Consider the following 17,768-nt stretch of genomic DNA (forward strand, 5'->3'; position numbering starts at 1 on the left):
CGATAGAATGTCACTTAGAGCGCCACAACACGCATTATAAATCCATTTGCGTTGCACGCCTACCGTGTGCGTTACGATTACTGTAATCACAAACGCGACGTAAGCTCGTACGCGCGCGGTGATGGAGTTAATTGGCCATTTTACGACCTCCATCAGGGAGAAGTTTGACTAAAAGTTTACATTTTAACGTCAATCATGCGGCGCTCTCAGGAAAATGTGCGTATACGGTCGAGCTGGTTCAGTTCATCGCTCCTCACGTCGGCACCTGGCCGATGATTGCCCGTGTATGCGGGGAGGATTATTGCCTGGAACGTCCCAAAGCCGCTCTTGTCCTCTTTTTAGAGCCGCGCTCTCCTTCCACGTCGCTCTCCCTTGGTAAAGTGTGATAATGCCGGACTAATCTCTGTCTTCTCGCCCGCAATTCCTCAATTGAATGAAAGAAACAAACGTTACAAATCTCATTACTCGGTTTTAGGTTCATGTAGTCCAGCAGAGATGCTCCCCGCAAGACACCCCCCACCCCAATCCGGTACTCTGATACAAGCTGAGAGAGGTCTGTTTAAAAGCAGCTGGAATTTTCAGAAATGCAGAATCGCTCGTCGGGAGGTTGCACACACCCGCTGTGTGCAGGAATATCAATATATTATAAATTAATATTATAGTTAATTTTGACTTTCACCGTTTTTCGCTTTTTTATTATTTTATTTCATTTTTTTCATTCATCTTATGAGGTATTATTACTTTTAGTATTTAGTATTTTAGTTTTCAATACATGCACTGAACAGCTGTTTAATTCTATTTTATTTAGTTAAAGAAAAATATTTTTCAATTTGAGTTATTTATTTACTTTTCTTTACTTACTTTGCTATAATAACCTTGGCTGGTAATGAATGGGGAACCACTAAGATGGATTTCAATGATATACTTTTCCCGAGACTTGAGAATGTCATTGAAATCTATGCAAAAGATGAAGCACACATTCATGGTAGCAAAAATTAAATAAATCCAATAACAGTCATTCAAAAATGCTGACTCAATATGTTTGCAGGTCCATCAATAAAAAAAAAAAAATAAGTGTGTCCACAGAAAGGCTGAACCCTTTGAGAAATGACTTCATTTTTATTCTTTTTCCTCGACTGCTATCTAATAAGCAAATACATTTTCAAGGTCTTCTTTCAGTGTATGCTTAACAAACACGAGCAACAAACGAATGTATGACAAAAAAAAAAAAAAAAATTGTGCTAAAATAAAAGCAGACAAAGGACGGGTTCATGTGACACCTTTTTTTTTTTATCTACTCCATTCGAGGGCTTGACTTGACACTTTGACTTGCAGTCTAGACATATTTCTGACGTAGCAAAATGAAAGGCATCCACTATTCATTTGAAAAATAGAACCTCCGGTTGGTTAATCGAACCAACGCGTTGAGAACGTTTGGGGCAAATTTGTAAATGAACGACGAGGCTAAAGAGCACGACTGCTGAAACCGCTCGACCGTTACGTCCGTCCTGCGGCACTTGCGGGATGCTAACGCGCTCGCCTGTTGATTTGCCAATCGCTCAACGCAGCGGCCCGGCTAGCGAACGGAACCTTATAGAGAAGCTTTTTCTGCCTGAAGCCATTCGACTGTTGGACAGATCATTTGTCATTCAGAAAGTATTTTTATCCAAAGTGCCCTCAGGTTCCACAAGTGCTTCCAATTTAAGAACGCCAAGCCCAGAGGGAAGGGAACCCTTTCTCCTTAAGCAATAGTTTTATACAGTTTATGTAATTTGCAAATTGTGTTTTCATCACTATAACTTGTTAAGTCAGAAAGGAGAACAGCTGCACAGCTGCATTTGCATTTTTGTGTCGTACTGAGAAATTCCTTAAATGCGATGCTATAAATGGGAAACCAGTTTGGAAAATGATCTAATTGTGTATATATTTTTTTTTTCTGCCTCAATATTACGAATGCCGTTTAAAATGCGATTATTCTTTCAAGACCCTCTCTCGTGTATTTTTGTCATACACATAATCACAATACACAATATGTTTTATTATAGATAAATAAATAAATATTATGAATAAATAAATTAACATGATAATACATTATAAGTAAATAAAAAAGTAAAAAAGGGGGGGGGGGGAAGCCAAGCTTAGACACATACCCATGGTGACAGGTGGGATGACCGGGTCAATAGAAGACGGCTTGGCTTTCACCGGGATGGGTGTGGTCGGTCCGTTCACCATCACGTGACCTTCAAACGGAGCAGACGGTCGCACCGCATCAACAAACGCACACATGAACAATGTGTAGGTTGTGGTTAGGGCCTGTTCTCACCCAGATAGTGCAGCAGCTTCTGCGCTCGGTTCTGCGTGGGCTTGAGGTTGAACAGCTCCTGGTTCTCGTCGATGAACTGCGTGTCCACGGTGGAGTGGAGGAACTGGTGGTTGGAGAATACATTCTGCAGGAAGGGGATGTTGGTCTAGGACGGCGAGAAAGGTAGACAAACATTACAAACGTCGCTGGATGCTAATTGTGTCTTTGCATGCAACCCGCTGTGCGGTCTTTAAAAATAACACCAGGCTACGTTCTTATTTAGCACACTCTCAGCGCAAGGTCCCTAACCAAGACCCCCCCCCGGGTATTGGGTAAAAAGCGTCCCCCCTCTAAACCCACGCTTACGCCTCAGCGTCTTACACAGGAAGTCTATAAATAGATCAGACGGACACTTTGTGACAAGGCACGCATGTTGGCATTTAGCTAGCTAGCATTCCCAAACACCTGGAGAGAGTGACTTGAGATAATTGGCACCGCAGTCACTCAGGAATCCAATAATTAGCAGGTGCAGTAAACGCAACACGCAAAAAAAAAAAAAAAGACAGAACTCATTAGTGTTCCCGAGAGAGCGCCGCAGAGCAAAGAGGTCAATCTGTGGGGCGAGTAAATGCACAAGTGGGTCACACAAATGAGACGCGGATTGTTTTTTTAGGGGGGTGCGCGAAAAAATGAAAAACAACAAAGAGAGAGAGCGATTTTACATCCGCGGCACTTTGTAGGAGCTCGCAAAAAACCTCGGGGTTAAGAAAGCGAGAGGAAAAGTGGAAGCGCAGGCAAAAGGAGGACTTGGAAGGGGGGTTATATTCTTAGGCCAGCTAGGGACAAAGACAGCCGAGGGATTCACGAGGCTCTCTGACGTCTGCCGGCTTTGGGCTGCCGCAAGCTGTTGTGGACCGAAAGACAAAACTCAAAGTGATGGACGCCGCGGCCGGACTATGACTCTCCTTCGCATTTATAGGATAGCCGATGGTAATCGTATTAGAATGGATGTCGCGCATGCAGATAACTGTCTCCAAGGACAAACATGCAACCTATGAAACATCGATTGTGTCCACTTTTATTGCATCACTATTCCACCTGGCTGGCGGCATCGGGAGGCGTATGAGAAAACGTTCAAAGACAAACAGCGAAACAGAGACAAAAAGAGTTAGTCAATACCCCCACAACATCGGGCTGAAAATTTCATCAGAATTTAATAAGAGTTTCAATTTGGGTTTTCTCGCGAGCTCACAAACATTCAAATTGAAAATGTGCTGAACAATCCACAAAACACAAGGTTTGCTCCGTTTTATAAACAGCACTAGTGCTAATGCTACATTCAATGAAAAATCTCATTGACATGCTAACTGTCAATTAGCATTATAATATATATTAAAAAGAATAATATGAATTCATGACAACTTTTTTCTTCTGCACTTCCTGCCCCTAAGAGGCCAACATGTGTGCACAGACGAATTTGTTTGTGTATATTCTCATTTTATTACCGCTTTTCAGTTTTTGACGAATGCGTTTGCCATACAAACACATATTTTCACATAATATGGAAAAAAATACAATATTTGACAAGGTCATTCTTATACTTGACAAAAAGAATACCGTCTTTTAGAAGAAAGTGTTCGACGTGCAGGGACGTGGGGACGATGGTCGTTCTGACTAGCTGAGTTTGGGTAGTTCAATAAAAAAAAAAAAAAAAGTTTTGAAGTCAACAAATAATGGTGATTTCTAAATTAATCAAAACAACTTTGATTATTCTTTTTCATTTTAAAACATTTTAAATAAATTAATTAAATAATAAAGACATTTGAAAATAAATACACATTTATTTATTTTTTCAATTAATAGCCAACCCTGCCACACCATTAGGCATAATTGCATTTAACAACTCAGCAATACGTGCGGCACTTCCATAACAGTAAAACAAACACACAATTCTCAGCAAGATGTGTGATGAAAACACTTGAATTGAGCCTTAGACTCTTTGCAAAGGCACAACAACGCTCGAGGCGGCTCCCGTGCCGTTTCTAATGAGATGGAGTGCGCACGAACCCAATGTTGTGAAATATGAATGGAGACAAATAACACAAGCTGCTGCTATTAATGACTGCAACCAATACGAGGGGAGCCCGCGTCCTTTTGCACTCTGCTGTATCAGATCAATGCGTTCATTAGCAGGCTGCTTGACATGCCTGACGCTACAATACACGCACGCGCTTGCTCGGCCCCTCCCCCTCCTGTTTTACACAACATCACACACTCATCTCCCCTCAACAGACACCCCCTTCGCTGATTTGGATGCGCTGTAACATCCGTTTGGAAACAGCTCTCAGAGTTATGCTGGCTGCATGCAAATGACGCAACAGTCTACCACAAGCTTTTCAGTCACAAAAATGTATCCGTGCCACATCGCTAAGCTCCAGAAGATGACGTGAACTTGCGAGTGGCCTTGTGTTTACGTCGTCTCGTCGTAGACGGCTGCCGCATTGCCTCTCACTGCTCGTCGATCACGTCGCAATCGGCAATCGAGGGCCGCAGTGCAAAGTACCAAAAGCTGTATCGATACAAAGGTTCAGGGATGAGAATGGCAAATGTGAAAAAACGTAGAAAAAGGGCGGGGGGGGATACGCTGTCGCGAGAGTCGCCGAGGCTAACTTTCCCCGGCCAGCTAGCCGGCCGCTCCCCCCCATATATAAAAAACGGAAATCCGCGGATCCGCGGAAAATTCTCATCCCTGAAGGTTGGGGGAAAAAAATTGTCACTGACGAAATCTCAACCCTTTGCTACCTTGGAGGCTTTGCTGAAACTATGACGGAATATCTATGTTGGGGATTAGCGACATTTCTGATCAATGGGTCGGTTCATCATTTCTTTCAGATTTTTATATCGATTGCACACACCACCCAAAAAATTCAAACCGATAACATCTTCAAAAATGAGCGCTCCTAAATCCTTAACCACAAACGACGACATATCAGAAAACCTCCGCGTCGCATATATGCAGTCTTAAAGGCCAATCCAGAATGCTGGGAAACTCCAAACAGGAGAAGGTCGATTTGTGGCGCGTGATGTGACGCGCCGGGGATCACAGATCGCCTCCCCCCCCCCTCCCTTGCTCTGTGCTCCCTTCACTGATTAGGAGCTGAATAGAGGCACCGTTGGGTCATTCATGCTTTCTCCTCCGTCTCCACTCGCTCGCCCATCTGTCACGCCTTAACCGCCAGCTCTGACAGATAAACAGGAGGATACAAACAGAAAAAAAAATCCGCACTGCTTGCTCCCAGCTGGCTGCTAACAACTTTATAATAATAGCTGGCCACATGGTCAAGGGGGCTCACTTGTATATTAGGGGTGGAACCAAACATTTTACATGTTAATAGTATAACTAATTTCCTCAATAGTGAACCACGAGAAAGTCCCTTTAGGTTAATCCAAAATGTCTGGGAGCAACAGTATGAACTGCAAATCTTCAGAGATTAATTTCAGGTATTCTCGTTATCAGAATGAAAATTATTTTTTTGTTGTGTGGTGAAGCTTCTCTTGAGTAGTTCTGATGTATTTTTGCCATACAAAATGATTTGGTAGAATTCGTTCAGCAGTAAGCTACATGCGATGATGCATTGCAGTGGGCTGTGGAGCTGTCCGTTGTCCTGAAAGCGTTTGGCAAAAGCGGCATGCATGGAACATGCAATGCACTGCGGTGGACCGTGGAGCTGTCCGTGGTCCTGAAAGCGTTTGCCAAGAGCGGCATTCCATGTAACATGCGACGCATTGCAGTGGGCAGTGGAGCTGTCCGTGGTCCTGAAAACTTCGCCAAGAGCGGCATTGCATGTAACATGCGATGCATTGCAGTGGAGCTATCCGCAGTCCTGAAATACATGAGCTTGCCGGGGAGCTGTCCGTGGTCCTGAAAGTGTTTGACAAGACCGGCCTGCACGTAAGAGACAAACACATCATTGGGGTGTTATGATAACCGTGCGCTTGTAAAGGACACCTCCAGTGTTGAGCTGCGACGCAAGACAAATGTTAAGGAGGAAAATAATCCCCCCGCCCTCCATTTTCACAAAGCGGCTACTGCGGCCTCAGCAAAGTGACACAGCGTACAATCTGTTGTGAAGAGCGGCAACAAAAACGATTGCCTCGCGTTCCGGCATCAGACATTTCACACCCCAGGTGCGGCCCGGCATCCAATTAATGCGAGCGGGCGGAGCGATATTAAAGAAATAACCGCTCGCCATTTTCCATAATTAAACATCAAGTGCGGTCAGGTCGTCGCCAGGGCAACCGCAGATGACCAGTTTTGAAGGCTTCACATTTTCTCGAGTTGCACCTTTCAGCCAACTCTTCAGGAGCTCTAATCTAATCTTTAAGACACAATGTCGTAGCGACGACACCATTAGGGATGCCAAAGATGTCAGCTGGTGTGACACTCGAGCAGCGCTGTCTTGATGAGCGCGAGAAAGAAACTTGCTCCCTCCCTTCCGCTGGCTGGTGAGAAGAAAAATGTCAAAACAACAAAAAGCAGCAGGTGAGGGCCAATCGTCACTTTTCTTCAGGCTTGAGTCCGATTGCGAAATCCCGCCAGTTGATTATGCACGGCAAGCCTCCTTTGGAAACATTTGGCTCGCATCTTTGATTTCCCAATACGGGCCACCGTCTCCCTCAAGTAATTTCTTCGCTAAGATCCGAGCGCGTGAGTGGAGATTTTTAGCAGTCGGAGCGATGCCGACAAACGAGAAGCATCGTACCTTTTCTTGTGAGTCCATTGACCGCTTCCCAGCGGCGGTAGTAAGCGGGTAATCATTGGGAAAGCGTATTACGAATGCACATCACATAAATAAAGCACAATGACATGTAAACAGCTCTGAAGACAAAATTAGAGGGCGGAACTTGGAACTGGTTCATGTGTGTGTGTGTTCTTGTCTTTCATTATCTTTGGATCGTGACAAATGGAGGGGGATCAGCCCTTCAGCCTTCAAAGAATTTCAAACCGACATCACAGCTGAGTAACAGTGTGTGTGGGCGCACAATCATGATCAACCTAAGGCTGTGTGTGTCTGTGTGTGTGTGTGTGTCCTCGCAAAGTGTTCTTTCTTTCATTTCATTTTCTAATTTTGCTTTATCATGTGTTGTGACATTTCTAAAAAAAACAAAACAAAACACTATTTACTGACCTCACCCCTTAATTAAAAACTGTGCTAGAAAAAATGAGGGCAAATTAAGAAAAGTTTAATCACATCTCTGATAAGAAAATTTAATATTTTTTAAAAAATGATAAAAAATATTACTTAATTTCTTTCTATTGGTATTATTAATAAATTGGATTGTGGTGCATAATGTATTTATAAAAACATTTCCCTTTCCCGGGTTTTGAAGTCTAGTTAAATCGGTGAATGCACACAAAATAATAAATAGCACCCACATGAATACCGAGGTCACGGAACACCAAGGTGCCTCGTAACATTTGCAGCAAGGCGCATTAATTGCCAGCCAATGAGCCGTGAAGCGGAACATCGTAAGCTGGAGATGATTGGGCCGGATGAGCTATCTAAACTGCTCGCGCCATGGGAGGTCCAAAAATACCTGACGGCGGACAAATAATTACCGTCGGAGGGGGACGGGGATCAAGCGAGGTCAAGGCGCACCAGAAGTCGGAAGAAATTGAGCCGTGGCAAAACCAAAGTGCTGCGTCCCATCTCACTTTCATCTCCATCTTTTCTGCCGCCACACCTGCACGAGATTCCATTTAAGACGCGTTTGATACGAGCTACACGTGTTGGGCTGAAATCCATTCCTCGGCAAGCCTGCGCTCGCCCGCTTATCTTGCTAACGTCCTCGGAGAGCCCCGGCCTTGCTCTTCCCTTCTTCACCTCCTGTACCCCCCCCCCCCGCCCCTCTCATCGGCCGCAGAGTAGCTGCAGGCGCTAAGAGCTTGTCTTCCTTTCATCTCACGCTCTTCCTCCATATGTCCGTCATGCTAGTCCTCCAAGTACAACTAAAAATAAACCGCATCGCTAACTACTATAAGCAGCTCGACGGCACCGAGCACGTATATATTTGAATGGATGCCATCCAACATGATGTATTTATGCGCCTCTTCCGTTTTGTTCCAAAAAGCTTCGCTGAGCTGGGTTGAGCTAACGTCAACAGCTGCAAAGTTGACGCACAACCCGGTTGTACCGGTTAGCTAGCAACAAGCCAGCGAGCTACTACTGCGGCTAAAGACGGATTTGCTCCAAAGTCAGAAATCGCCTTCAATAAGCTACACTTCTGACAAGAAATTTTGTGACAAAGGCAGGGGCCATGCTAATAGCTAAGCTAAATTAAAATTGACACAGCGAGGGTGTTTGAACTTGGAATGAAGTGCTTGGGTGATTGAGCACCACGCAGACACATTAAAGAGAAGAGCAAATTTGAGCTATAAAGTTAAAATATTTATATCGTTAATGCTATTTGTTTCTTTTCACAACCAAACCCTGAGTTTTGATTTTGACTTCTGAAGAGATCGCAAAATTACATTAGAGTAAATCGTATCCTTTTTGTCTTTATCGATTTAGCTTTGCTTTCAAATAAGAAAATCCAGTTTGCCGCCATATATGATGTGAATATATGAAATAAAAACTGTTGATTACATAATACACCCAAAAAATTGCTGCTTTCGTTATATTGTCATATTATTAAAAACCTTGCTTCGTGTCTCTGGGACTAACCTGCCCAAAAATAAACCAAAAAAAAAATTGCTCCACAAAATTAGAAAGTTGCTCCTTGCTGCTTTCGAGCTTTGTAAAACAGAATCAACACAGAATATTGACTTGATCATTATGTGGATTGTTCCAACGCAGCATTTTCCATTTCCATCCTGCTGCCTTCCCTCTCCCTCCCCTCATGTCTGCACCCCCCCCCCCCTCCTCTCGACTTCATCACTCCGGCTCCACATCTCTATCTCTCTCGCGCTCGCTCCGTCACACATCGGCGCCAGCGTAGAAGGACCTGAGTCCCGTCTTCTTTTCCTTCCCAGGCGCCGGAAAAACATAAGAGTCAAAACAAGTGTACCGGGAGGCAAATGAACGCAGAGAGCGAGAGCGGCAGGACGAGGACATTCGGAAGAGGACAAGCGGCATTTTTCCACGCTCGCCGTCTCCTTCTTCTTCATTCACTACCTGTACTCTGGGATTAACACGACTTAAATTTCAATCAGCCTGCAGCCCGAGCAAAGAGCGGCAGACATAGCGCCGCAGCTGTCCAGAGCAAGCCAGTCGAGGGGGGGGAAAGAGAGAGAGAGAGAGAGAGAGTGACGGTGAAGAGGAGGGGGGAGACGAAGGGGGTTAGAGAGAGGGAGAGAGTGATGGGTGTTGTTCCGCCGCCGAGTTGAGGGAGCGCCAGCGTGTCGCCGAGATGGGGCTGTGACGGCTTCGCTGTTGGCAGGTGGAATGGTTAGGAAAGCAAGGTGAGTAATTTCACCTTTTCATCTGGTTCGGACAGAGGGGGGAGGGGGGGTTGCATTGGGTCGGTGCATGAAAGCAGTATAGAGAGGATGAAGGGAGGCAAAATAGCTCCATTGTGCTTTTGAAGTGGCAAATAAACACCTTGGGGAGGGGGGATGAAGGAAAGAAGAAGAAAAAAAAAAAAAAAAAAGACGGATTGTTCTATGCAGGGCAAGAACGCCGCATATGGAATGCGGGACGCAAATCGTAGGCAAGAAAAGGCGGCCAGCGAGCGAGCGAGCGTGCGGCTCGAGCGCAAAAAAATGATCCCAAAATCGACTTCTCCGAGGTGTCAGAGATGATTGACGGGCTGGAGCGGAGCGGGCGGACTTTTGAACTGTCTGACATTCACATTGCAGATCAATAGGCCGGTTGTTTCATCAGCCCGCCCATGCGTGTGTGTGTGTGCGTGCGCGCATGAATGCGCTACTGTGTGCGCTCGCGTTTCGACACCAGGGCAGCCTGCAGAGAGACGTTCAGGGGGTCCCGGGACTATTGATCGCCTCTTGACAGACAGGTAAGGGAGACAGGCTGCCAAGAGGTGAGGGGAGGATTTACCGCCGCCATCAGGGAGGAGTTGATGATGGACGGGCACCTGCTCCCAAGAAAGCGGGGAGGGAAGGGGGGGGGGGAGGTGTCACAACAACAGGACACACTTCTTATATGTCTTCTCTCATAGGCCCCTCCCTGTCACGCCCTCTGGCCAAGGTCACCGAGTCGCCGGATGCCAAATGCGGCCAGGGGGAGGCCGAGCGGCGGCGCTCCCCGGAAGTCCTTCCAGGAACTAAGCGAGGAAGAGGAAGTCGACGCGTGATGGGATGGAGCCCAAGAGGAGGCGATGAATAAATAAGCAAGGCGACGACGGCCGGGATGCGCGACGATGCGCAGGCCGGGAAGAGAGAAACGCCTCGCTGCCGTTTGGATTCCAATCCTGGCAGAACTCGAGCCGAACAAATCGACATCCAAGGCAGCCACGTATCAAAAAGGCCTTTAAGAGGATTTAAAGTAAAGTGGATTCTTGGTTGCCCCCCCCACCACTCCCTCGCTCTTTCTTCCTTCTTCAAACTGAGGTCCCCATCTCGGAATAACGGGCCAGGATCGGGCGAGTAATTCGGAATTTTCCAGGTTCTCTCTCTCTTTTCCTCCCGCGGTCGAAGCTTAAGAGGATATTGTGGAATTTCTCCAACCCGGATTGGCTTTTCACGTATCTTTCGATGCGTGTGGCGAGAAGGGCACCGAGAACGGGTTTCAGACTTAAACACACAAAGCTTACTGGACCACCCCCCCCTGAGCAGCACACAGCACCCGAGGCAGATGTGATGAACACACAAAACAACAACACACTCAAACAATGTCAATAACCTGGTCAACATGAGGAGCTGATTCCAATTGTTCAGCACAGACAGAAAAGGTAAGATACAAGTGCTCCCTAAATCTTCTCACTCGCCCGCTCGCACACACACACGCAATCCCCCCTCCCCCCCCCCATTTGCTGATTTGCATTTGCTAGCCAACAGCTAATCGGAGCCAGTATTGCATTTTGACGGCCCATTCATTCGTATCCTATCTAAAAAGCACAATGAGAAAAAAAAAATCTCTATTCTTCACAATGCTAATTTGCACTTGGCTTTGCTCCTGCTTGTTTTGTGAACTGAGCATGGGTGCAACTATGTGCGGATTTAATTTGACGGAACCGTGACTGTGGATGGCAAACTTGTCACCCATGTTGGTTGTTTGCTATGCTGCTATTTTCATTGACATTGCTTGTAATAAAGTAACTTATTGAAGCAGTGAGGGGGCGTGGATAAGTGGTAGAATGGTGATCTCCCAACCCTGAGGTCAGGGGTTCGATTCCCATCCATTGTCTTTTACCAAGACACCGAACCCTCGTCATCAGTGGGTCAACATGTGAATTCAGTGTGAAGCCATCACAACAGTGGCCCGGCAGGTATTTTCACGGCGCACACACCCAAAAAAAAAAAAAAAAAAAACAGGCTCACACATTAGATGTAGACCGGTCCAGTCACGGTGGAAATCAATGTATGCACATTTAGCTCACTTGTGCTGAATCATAGAGCAATTGACTGTGCCGACCGAGTAGGAAAGGAACTCTGTGTTCTGACTTTAAAACACACACTGGGCTGTCTTATAAATAATAAACACATGTGTCTTGGTAACAACATAAGCGCACGGGGCCTACACCTGCGGGTTATTTTTTTTAGCTTTTCCTTTCAATTTCCATCCATTAACACCTCTAATTGAAGTTTCTCCTGCTTTTAGATCCCATGAGAACATCTCTCACCTCCAGTGTGCAAGCATGTGTGTGTGCGCCAGATGTTGTATCACTTGACTCACAAGCTTCAATGTAATCTCGCATGGCGTGTCGTTTGGGTGTCGCCGCGCGGGGATTTGGGGCTCCGGGCGGCAAACTCGGAGGGGTTTTACATAAGCACACACGCAAACGCACACGCTTGCATTCATTTGGCCTGCTGACACAGGAAACTGACTGAGTGGATGTATGGGAGGATAAGAGGGCCGCGAGACATGGAGAGAGCCAAAGATAAAGTGAGGAGAGGCGATAATGCGGAGAGAATGAAAAGGGAGAAGGTTGCCGCAACATGATGAGGACTAAGAGGTCAGCGAAAAGAGGAGTACAAAAAAAAATGAAGGATTCATTGATAGGAGTGTAATAGCAGTGATTCATTAGCAGACATTTTGATGATTGACATCGTAGGAAGATGAATGAGGAGAGCAGTCAGACATGAAAGATGAGTTGTCATTATCTACTAGCGCTCCTGACTAAGGATGAACAATTTTGAAAAATGATCCAATTGCAATGATGATTTTTTTTTTTTTTTTTGCTTCCCCTCAATTTTTAATTGCAATTTAATAAGCGGTGATTTTTTTTTTTCCTTCAAGGTCCTCTCCCCATGTTTTTTTTTTACTCCAGAAAAATCAACTTATTTTAAAATTTTCGACGTATTATAAGTCAATGTTTTGGTCTTCTCTGAAATAAAGACAAATGAAGCATGAATGAAAGAGTTCATCTACTTCAATTAGCCTTGCAATTAGCAATACACAGACTGATAATCACACATATATTGTTTGTCCTCTGCGAAGAACGACTAATATTAGTGCCGTACTGAGGAGAGGAGCTGATATTATATTGTATCCGTCGTTTCAATTTGATTTGATTACCTCGATAGGACAACATTGAAGGGATTCCGTATGTAGGAAGCAGCTCTTCATGAAGGCGCACACTTTGGCGTTGAATCAATTTGTTGGCCTGGGTCGAGTTGTATACCTGACTCAAAAGGCATGCAGCGCCTTGGCGTGAATGCACAGCGAACACTAATTGGCTTCGCTTGCATGCTGGTGATACATTTAGGGTAAGCGTCATATGGCTGGAGCGCCACGAGCATTTGTCATTCCTTCAATTATCCCGTCACCGTTGGCGAGGGCGTCTGCCATTCCGAGACGCCAGCAGATGGGGACGCTTGCTGTCAAAATGAGCGGACCGGCGAGCGACTGGAGGATGAGACCAGCACGAGGGGTGGAAATGGCAGCCGGGCATGTGAACGGAGGACTTGTTCGGAGCGGGGAAATGCTTGGCGCAATAGTTTGTTTATTCAAAAGCAAAAGCAGAGCTAAGCTAACACGACGGGCTGGTTTGCTTTACTGCGGCGAGGTCGCGAGGATGAGTAATTAAAATGTTAACAGTCTGTTGAGGCACAACAGGAGACTGATGAGCAGAAAAAAGTGTAACCACGGCAACCGTGGCTGACAGACGGAGGGATGCTTTGGAAGAGAGAGACTAAAGAAAGCGAGCGACTGAGGCTCTAGTGGGTGGTGAGTGACATGGGTGCCAAATAAAAGATTCCTAAACGAGGAGCTGAATTATTGTGCCATTATATGACTGAATACAGCACAATAAGAAATTTAACAGCCATCAATTGCTCGATTATAATATCAATGAAATAAAGAATTGTTTTTTTTTTTCTTTTTAGAGCGAGAGCCGCAGTGACCTAAGTACAAATACATTATAAAAAGGATTTGGTGGTGCCTTGAGGTACTTGATTGCCAAATAGTAAAACATTCAAATCCCAAATCATCATTTCCCATTGAAATGCCTTGCCTCTATTTTAATGGGTAAATGTAGCAGACATTATCAAAACAGAATGACAAAAAAAAAACATCTTGTCATACTGCATTGTTTTTGGCTCCTCCTTCTCTCAGCTCAGTACGGCAAAAAAATAAAAGTTGTTCCTCAGAACACGACTGTGGGTACTGTAATATTGTCTGTAGACGTGTTACGGTATCTTTTGTGTTTAAAAGGTTTTAACACCGTAACATCGGAGTCGTCAGATGCTATTTAGCATTAGCATTAAGAAAGTGGACTAAAAAGCTGAGCTAAAAAGTTCTTTTAAATACACAAAGTTCTTTGACTATTTTTTTGAACAATTCAATCTGACAAACCTGTTGCTTAAAATAAAGTGAGTCGAGTCGAAATCCGATTTTCTTCTCATGGGAAAAGGGTTTTAACATTGTAACATAAGATGCTATTTACCATTAGCATTAAGACGGTGGACTAAAAAGCTAAAAAATAAACACACAGGATTGTTTGACTTTTTTTTTTTTAAGAATTCAATTTGACAAAGTTGTTGCTTAAAATAAAGTGAGTGGAGTCGAAATCCGATTTTATGTAATCCTTCTCGTCATGGGAAGGGCAGAGAAGTGCGGTTTAGTGTGTTTGTAGCATCTGTCAATACATCCGTCACCGCCATAAACGCGCCCTGGTTGACATGTCATTGACCGACCGCGCTGGAAGCTGAGTGATGATTGGCTAATTATTGGCTTTCCTACGATTTCCACCCTTGAAGCTAGCAGAATCATTCCACATATACACACGTAGTACATGCGTGTTCACACACAAACACACTCAGATTTACTTTTGTCAAGTTGTGCTGTCAGCAAATCAGGGTCCATATCATTGGCCCTGCGGGGGTTCCGATTGAGCGTGAGCGGCTCGCAACTAGCACTAGATTAGCTTGATTTCCGGCTTTTAGCTACGTACAAACGTGCGGCACACAAAATGGCTTTTCCGGAGAAAAAAAAAAATTGACAGCCAATGCGGTAGCGTAGTAACAATTAGGTTGCATTCGGGAGGAGGACGATGATAAAAAATAATAATAATACAAAAATATAAATAAAGTGCAAGCACACAATGTGCAGCCACAGTGGCAGGTCAGTTCATACATGCAAATGGAAATTTACGAGCGTCGGCACAAGCGCGTCCACTTTTTGGTGCGTCTGCAACTTTGAAAGCGGGGATGTGGAACAGCCCGTGGAGGACTCGGATGTATTGGAATAATTATTTTCCGAGACCGGAGTGCACGGCGCGGAAAAATGAACGAAATACAGTTTGATGGGTTTGTTCGTTTCAGGAACTCTTTCATGTACGGTTATTGATCATGCAAATAAGGAATCTAAAGGGAAAATAAAAAAGTGTACGATCCGGTCGGATGAAGTAAAACAATACGGAGTCGGCTTTTTGCACCGGTGACAAGCTCACAATGGGTGAAAAACGACAAGCTAACGTTTTTGCTCTCGAGTGTTTCTCCGAAACCGGAGTGCCAGGGCTCGACTGTGCCCATCGCTTTCCCGCTTAGCTGCCTTTGAGTCTTACAGATGTTTACACCAGGGCTTTGCTGACAGATAACATTGACATGATACTTTGCAGTCAGCCCCGTGACAGTACAAAATAGGGGAGGGGTGGGGCTGTTCGGGGGGGCTGAGCTAACCTGTGCCAAAACACACACACGCGCACACACACAGTGAGCCTCACACTAATCGAGGCTGCATCGAGGGCATGCGAGAAATGGGAGCTTTTCATTCCAGATCATGTAAAGTTCTGTGTGAGCCAACAGAGTTGCCAAAGAAAATCACTGTCACCTCTGTTGTTTGCCACTTCAGTTTATCGTCAGCACACAAAAGTGAAATCCCCCCGCCAGCCGCGCACACTTTCCAAGACGAAGCGGCTGCAAAGACGGCAAACATTTCAAAATCCCAGAGACTTTCTGGTCGGGAATTAACGAGGGAGACCTTGTCGAGGACACCTCCGGCGTCTGACGTCGTTAGGGTGGGAACAGATCCGTGCTGGTGTGTCTGGTTTAGAGCCCCTCGTTGTCTGCCACGAGTGCACGCGTCATGGTGCGCGGGCAGGGTGACTCCGAGCTGACAGTCAGCATGTGGACCGGGGGCTCGGGGCTGGCACGGCTGCTTTAGAGCGCCTCGTTGTTGGCCACGAGTGTACGGAGAGAAGACGAACAGTACTTCATTTTTTTTGGACTTGACTTTTCCCTGCGTTAACGAAGCCAAATTTAAGCTTATGATCTGCTTGCCCACAAATTGTGGCACACTGCCTATTCTCCAAACATCAAAAAAGCCTCACTCAGAGCAACATTCCCACCCACCGAGCAGAGACGACGGAACGTAGACATAATATTAGTTTCCGCACTTATCTCGGCAATAAAAAAAAGAAAAAGAAAGACGACCTGCGCTTAAAAAGGCCGCACTTGAAAGCACTTATATGATAGTAGACACCAGAAAGCAGTGTCTGGCATCCAAGAGCAGTAGAACACAGAAAACGAAACCGTCTTGATTCCACAAAGGGCTACAACGGCGGCCATTTTCAAAGAGTTTGAAGAAAAGGACAATGACAATCATGCGGCGCTTCATTTCTTCTCGCCAGACAAACAAACAAGGATGATGTGTCGTCGTCGCCTTTGGAGGAACGAGTCGGTATTTTTGAGGAAGTGCACTCATTATCTCGAGGCCACGCTGTGAGCAGACAAGTGGCGCGGATGAAAGGTGCGCCCCGCCACTGTAATCAGACTTTCACCTGCGGCGATGCCTCCTTCACCGCGTCTCGGGGCTCCTCCCACAAACCCATTTCCGGCACAGCTCGGCACGGCCCTAATCAAATCGTCCGTGCGCTTCCTCCTCCTCTGGCCGCGACAGTGACGGATGGCGCCCTTCACCTGTTTATCGTCTTTACATATTTCTCTGCCCCATCTGCTTGATGATACGCGTCCGTACCGGCCCGGTCGCTCGAGGCTTCACTTTCGGGGCCCCTGGTTTGCGATCCGTTTTTTTTTCCCCCAACCGCCGAGCTATCGACACGTTTTTTTCGTCCGACGAGAAGCAGAGTTTGACAGACGAGTGACAAAGAAGCGATAGTATCAAAAAGATGAGTAGGCTTGCATGCGCACGACTGCCACAACAAGAAGCTACGTGGGCGTTGTGTTCTTCCTCGCCCGGAGAAAGAGCGAAAGAGCGAGACAGAACCAAGGCGAGAGAGCGAGCGTATCTGTCGGCTTCACTATGATTACGACTGTGTGGGAGACTGCATGCAAACGCACAATTAATATCGAGACCATTGTGCGACTGAAAGAATTCCTCTTTGACTCCACTTTATCGTTGCCTTTTTTGGGGGGGGTTGGGGGGTTACGTGAACATATTGCTTCTTCATCTCGGGTCTTTCCTATTTGCCGGTGGTGCCATCGGATAAGTGGCTCGTGGGAGCTAATAGCTAGCCTCCACGTTTATCAATACTGTAGCACTAGCCAATTTGAGTCCATTAGGGACTGGCGGCATTTCGGGAAGGCCACGCTAGCTGCTCCGAAGACGACTTGATGAGAGAATAGGCATGCAAATATAAACACACACACATACATCATGTGTTTTAAGGTACTAAATTGTTGTTGGCATTTAATGAGGGCCTTGACATTTATAGTCATCAGTGGGGGATTATAGAGTGAGGCTGAAAGGAAATGAAGTCCTAAAGTGCGATAGGTCGGCGATATGGAAACAACAGGCACTTTCCACTTTGAGCCCCAAGCCTCTTTTAATTGCACGGGTCGGGATGAAAATATGCACTGACGAGCTTTAATGTGAAAAAAAAAAGC

The 17,768-nt window shown here is 45.7% G+C and overlaps 1 protein-coding gene across 1 annotated transcript in view; it reads right to left on the reverse strand.

The window, feature by feature from the left end:
* Positions 1-2,129: 2,129 nt before the first annotated feature.
* Positions 2,130-17,768, reverse strand: part of LOC133148672 (pyruvate carboxylase, mitochondrial-like) — a gene marked incomplete at its 3' end in the record, with an annotated part of 92,493 nt that continues 76,854 nt past the window's right edge. Inside the window, exons 13-14 of the mRNA XM_061271645.1 lie at positions 2,324-2,468; positions 2,130-2,240 (exon numbers count right to left, since the gene is read on the reverse strand). Coding sequence (XP_061127629.1) covers positions 2,130-2,240; positions 2,324-2,468 — 256 coding nt within the window. The remainder of the gene's footprint in view (positions 2,241-2,323; positions 2,469-17,768) is intronic.

This window comes from Syngnathus typhle, unplaced genomic scaffold (genome assembly GCF_033458585.1).
Source record: "Syngnathus typhle isolate RoL2023-S1 ecotype Sweden unplaced genomic scaffold, RoL_Styp_1.0 HiC_scaffold_127, whole genome shotgun sequence".
In the NCBI taxonomy this organism is placed as follows: Eukaryota; Metazoa; Chordata; class Actinopteri; order Syngnathiformes; family Syngnathidae; genus Syngnathus; species Syngnathus typhle.